The following is a 5,383-nucleotide window of genomic DNA, read 5'->3' as shown; positions in this document are numbered from 1 at the left end:
CAGGACCCCTGCTCGGCCCTACGGCCCAGGGGCCAGCTCCCTTCCCCGGGCGGAGGGTGGCCCCAGGTCGCTTCTCTGGCTCCCCACCCCAGCCGCAGGCTCTTCTCCACCTGGGCCCCCGGCAGCTCTCTGGGCTCCCCGACTCTGTGGTCAAAGATGGGAAAAATCTCAAGCTCCAGAACACTCGACCTCAGAGGACCTCTCCCTCCTCTGCCCCATCAGGGCCGGTGGGGTGGGGTTGGGGGTGTACTTCCGGCCTCGGGTGCACAAGGGTCTGCTGTAGCCTCGGAGGCACCCCGCTTTGGGTCTCAGGTTGATCTTGGGCACACCCCTGTCTTTGACCAGGAGCAAGAACAGCTTTGGGGGACCGTCCTGCCGGCAGTCCTGGGGTCAAGCTGAGGGCATAGAGGCCTGAGGTGGGGAGCCAGCCCCGCCTCCACCACTAGGGGGCTCCACCACTAGGGGGCTGGCGACAGGTGGCGGCTCGGCAGTGGCACATGGCTCCCCCCTTCTCTCCCCCCCAGCCACAGGGCCCCTCCCCCACCGCCCCCCTGCTGACCCTTCCCCACCCCAAACCCCTTTATGTCAGATGTCTTTCTAATCACAACTGTATGACTCCATTCAGTGTGTTCTTAAGAGGGACATACAGGCTTTTTCTAAAGTACACGTTCAGTGCTTTGGAAAACACCCATGACGCCAATCCTTAAGATGAATAAAACAAACCAATCGAGGGGCGCCTGGGTGGCGCAGTCGGTTAAGCGTCCGACTTCAGCCAGGTCACGATCTCGCGGTCCGGGAGTTCGAGCCCCGCGTCAGGCTCTGGGCTGATGGCTCAGAGCCTGGAGCCTGTTTCCGATTCTGTGTCTCCCTCTCTCTCTGCCCCTCCCCCGTTCATGCTCTCTCTCTGTCCCCCAAAAAATAAATAAACGTTGAAAAAAAAATTTTTTTAAAAAATAAAAAAAACAAACCAATCGAGAAACCATGAAATGACCTGGGAAATACACATTTTTTAAGTGGAGAAAAACAAGTCTAAAAGAAGCTGCTTCCTGTCTTCAGGCACTAAAAAGTCCTAGAACATTCAAAAGAAGCGAATATTCGGGTTCCTCCCTCACTGCGGAGAGCCCCACACGGAGGAGGGCCCTGCGTGGAGCCTTGACTGGGGCCAGACCTACAAGGAAATTCTGGATCCGGGTCTTTGTGTTCATTTCCTCCTTGCTGCTTGTATTTTCAAGGATTTCTCTATGGGATTCTCTCTCCCTCTCTCTTCCCCTCCTCTGCTGTTGCACATAGGTTCTCTCTCTCTCTCTCTCAAATAAATAAATACACTTTAAAAAAAAAAGAAAAAAGTGACCAGGGCAATTGGAGCCTGAACCCCAACCCACCCAGGGCACCCCCTTGGCTTTCCCCTGCTCCTGCCCTGAACCCCGAGCCTGCGGAGACAGGAGTGGGTGACCAGTTGTCTGCGAGCACTCAGCAGGACAGTGCCGAAGGGGGAAGGGAGTAAGGACCGCCCCTCCCAGCCCGGCTCTCAGCACCTCCCCTTGCCCATGGCACCGCCTCCAGAAAGCCCTCCCAGAATGCCTGGACCACCAGTCACAGCCTCCTGGCCTGGCATTGGGGCTTTTGAGGCGGTGCCTCAGAGGTGGTGGCAGGCAGTTGGGTGCTGCAGACAGGAAGAGAGCCGAGAGAGGGGGCCCTGCCTTTCCCTTGTCGCTGGGTCTGTGGTGGGCACGGCGGCGGCAAGCATGGCCCCAGAGTTCCCACTGCTCTTTGAGCTCCTTACGCTGGCCTGCACCCTGCTCAGGGCCCTGGCCACCCAAGGTAAGCCTTCCCTGCGTCTCCCACTGCGCTCCCCCCGCCCCCAGAGGGCTCAGTACCCCCCACCTGGGGATGCTCCTTCCTGGGAAGGGGGTGGTCTGGGGACGCTGAGCATGACCTCCCCACCGAGCCCCCCACCCCACTGTTGGTGCCGTCTCGGGGCAGAATCACCGAGGCTTTGGTCTTTTTCTTTACCTAAATGTCTTGGGGATTCTCTTTTTCGTAATTAGCAAGGCTGCCTTTGTTATGGGAGGATTTTGTCTATTAGTTTGCTTTTAAAACAGATACATGTGCAAAGTTCTGCAATAGGATGGAAAGATCCGGCACACAGGGCAGGGTGGGGAGACTCAGAAAAAAAAAAGAATCTCCAGAATTTAGTTTGCTGAGAAACTGATGTTTGGATTACATCAAAACGGCTCGTGTTTGCACCAGGAAGCTGGTCCTGCTGGGCCCCAGCTGCACAGATGGGGACATTTCTGGGTGTCCCACAGACAGGCAAAGATGCCACCAGGTCTAGGTGCCTGGAAGTGATGGGGAAACTGAGGCAGCCAGAAAGGAAAGAGAGAAGGAGACGGGAGAGTCTCTCTGCTGTCTCCACTGTCAGTCAAGAGAGGGAGAAGGTGTAGGGACAGGAGATGCGGTCAGAGCTGCCCATGGCCCAAAGGTCCCCTGGGCCCCTGTGTGGGGAGAGGTCACGGGCAGCCCAGCCCCCCGGGGCCCCTTCAGCCCTCGAGGACAGCCACGGGGCCCGGAGCTGCTCCGGGGCAAGATGCCTGGCTGTGGTGACATGACAGCCATGGGCTGCCCCGGGGGCACCTCTGTCCCTCCAGCATCCCCTGCAGTGAGGAGGGTCCCTGCCCTTCTGGCCAGGCCAGCGGTGACAGCAGGGGGTCCTTCCTGCAGAGGTGCGGCAGTACCCCCCCTACGCGATTGCCCCCGAGGGGGGCTCCGTCGACATCACCTGCTCCACCAGCGGGTCCCTGTTCGGGGTCTACCTGAAGCAGAGGTGGCCGAGGCCTAGCAGTGTGATTTACTACGAAGACGAGAAGGAGCCCACGGTGGATGAGCAGTTTCGGGGACGCGTTGTCTTCTCGGGGCGGCAGCACAACCTGACGGTCACCGTGCACCGCCTGCAGCCGGCCGACACCGGGGCTTATGCCTGCCAGGCGGTCGCGAAGGACGAGGTCTGGGGCCCCGGCACCTTGGTCGTGGTGACAGGTAGGGGACGTGCCTACCCCAGGACCCACTTCCCCTGCCTGCCGGTTAGACCTGGCCCCCCCTGCCTTCGTCTGGGGGCCTTTCCCCGCTGGCGTGAGTTATTCCTTCCGGCGTGAGCCCACTGCCTCCAGGAAGGCCCCGGGTTGCCCATCCCCCCACCCCAGAGCCCCTCCGTGAGCCCCGAAGGCTCTCTCGATCTCGAAGCCCGCCGCCCGCCCAGTGCCGCTCTCCACTCCTTCCTCAGACAAGCCGCCCGAGGCAGCGGACACGAGCCGGGAGGCCCCGCTGATACGCTTTTCCTTCCCTGTGGCCCTGGCGATGGGCTGCTTCTTCGTCGGGCTGGCGCTGGGGGCGACGTGTGTGCTGAGGAGGACACAGGTCAGTGTGAACCCCCGGCTTTCACCTGTGTCGCTGTCAGCTGGCTCCTCTGAGAAGCCCCAGGGAAACCCCAGGACCCTGCAGCCCGTCCACCAGGGTCCCTGGGAGGCCCGAGGGCTTAGACGGCAGGGTCCAAGGTGGGGGGTGGGGGTGGGGGGTGGGCCAAGAACGGGACCACGAGCAGGGATGGGAGTGGGCCCAGGAGGAAAACACAGCCGTAAGAGGAGGGCGGGGGGGAGAGGCTCAGAGAGACGGGCGGGCACGCGTGTGAGCGCGTGAGTGTGTGTGCACACGGGTGAGCACTGGTGTGCGTGCAGTGTGTGTGTGTGAGCCTGCGGGTTGAGATCAGCGTGGGCAGGTGTGAAAGTGCACATCAGGGGTGCCAGGTGCCAGGAAGGGGTCAGCTCTGCCCTGGTCACTCAGCTCCTCGCGGCCGGCACGCCTTTGCCCCGTCCACACCTTGGGACAGCGCACCCCCTCCCCAGGCCTCTGAAGCAAGGTCCACTGCCCCCCCCACCCCCCGGCCTGGGGCAGCTCCAGGGGCCTGGGGGGCTGGCCTCATGCCTGGAAGCCCAGCGGCATCTCCAGGGTCAGTCAAACAGCCCCCGAAGGGGGTGCGCACTGGAGACGGGGGACGCCCCAGAGCGAGCAGGACCCCGGGCAGAGAGGAGGGGCTTGTCTTTCAGATCAAGAAACTCTGCCGCCTGAAGGATAAGAACCCGGCGTGCGTGGTGTACGAGGACATGTCCTATGGCAACCGGAACACAGTGTCCATCCCCAACGTGTACCAGTGAGCCCCGCGGGCCCCCCAGGCTGCCTAGGTGCAGCTCACGGAGGGCCGCCTGACCCGGAGAGGTCGCTCAGGCAGATCCCTGCGGCCGTCGGGCTCCCGGCACCTCCTCCAGGAGGCCTTCCTTGCTTACTTCCTGCCTTGCGGGCTGCCCTGCTCTGCTGGTTCTGGCACCTCGGGGCCACCAGGGAGGAAGCCTCTCTGACCTGCTGCTCGCTGCCCTTGCCTTCAAACGGCGGGGGGGAGGGGGGGCTCCTCTGCAGGATGGACTTGGGCCCTGGGCCTGGGAGAGGGGCAAGGGGGAGGGGTCGCCCAGCCCCTGAAATAAAGCCCTTCTTCTCCCCCGTCCCCGACTCCATCTATTCTCAACCAGCTGACAGCCCAGGAGGGGCTGACACCCTCCCCAAACACCTTCTGGGACTTCTGCAGCCCGTGTGATTCTGTGTGACACCCTGAGGAAGGACATGAGCAAGGGGGCCCTTCCCCACTCCAGGCCCAAGGGGGCCCCTGTCACCCTGGGTGGGCTGCAGAAGGGGCAGATCAACCAGGGCCCTCACCCACCCCCTCAGCCCCCTTCACCTGGCCTCACCTGCCTCCATCACACAATGAGGTGGGGGTGGAGGAGGGGCCCGGCAGCAGTGACTCGGGGTCTTAACTAAGAGCCCTTCCCTACGTGCCCTCGTGTTGGGGGGCGATGGGAACTTGGGTATCTATGTTTGCTCTCGGGTGGGAAACAAGGCACCCCCAGTGTGGGTGCGAACCGTGACGTGTCCTCTTAGACTCTGAGCTGAGAAACAGCAGACCGTGCTGCTCCCCCCACACCCCGTCCTGTGCCCTCAAACCCCCATCAGAGTTGGAAACACAACACTGATATAGTTGACTATACTGGTCGAAAACCTCGCTCTATAAAAACCCTACACACATAAATACATGACAAGCATCTACAAACTTGGGGGGGGGAGAAAGATTACCGAACGAAGGTTAATATGCTTAATTTATGAAGATCCTTATCAATTAATGGAAAGAAAACAAACATTCAGAGAAAAATGAGCAAAGAGCAAAAATGAGTGATGAACATAGGAGACCATTCAAATTGTTAGTTATCAATGAAATATCAGCAGAAATTAAATAACCCGCCACCCCCTGCGTTGGCAAAGTTTAAAACGTCGTTAAGGTATG

The 5,383-nt window shown here is 60.6% G+C and overlaps 1 protein-coding gene across 1 annotated transcript; it reads left to right on the top strand.

Annotated features, from left to right (window-relative positions):
- The first annotated feature begins 856 nt into the window (after positions 1 to 856).
- Positions 857 to 4,548, top strand: CD7 (CD7 molecule). The gene is made up of 4 exons (XM_047833936.1): positions 857 to 1,821; positions 2,722 to 3,036; positions 3,281 to 3,414; positions 4,101 to 4,548. The coding sequence occupies exons 1-4, from the start codon at positions 1,548 to 1,550 to the stop codon at positions 4,206 to 4,208; spliced, it is 831 nt and encodes a 276-aa protein (XP_047689892.1). The 5' UTR covers positions 857 to 1,547; the 3' UTR covers positions 4,209 to 4,548.
- The last annotated feature ends 835 nt before the right edge of the window (positions 4,549 to 5,383 follow it).

This window comes from Prionailurus viverrinus, chromosome E1 (assembly GCF_022837055.1).
Source record: "Prionailurus viverrinus isolate Anna chromosome E1, UM_Priviv_1.0, whole genome shotgun sequence".
NCBI lineage: Eukaryota > Metazoa > Chordata > Mammalia > Carnivora > Felidae > Prionailurus > Prionailurus viverrinus.
This window is presented reverse-complemented; position numbering and strand designations above follow the sequence as displayed.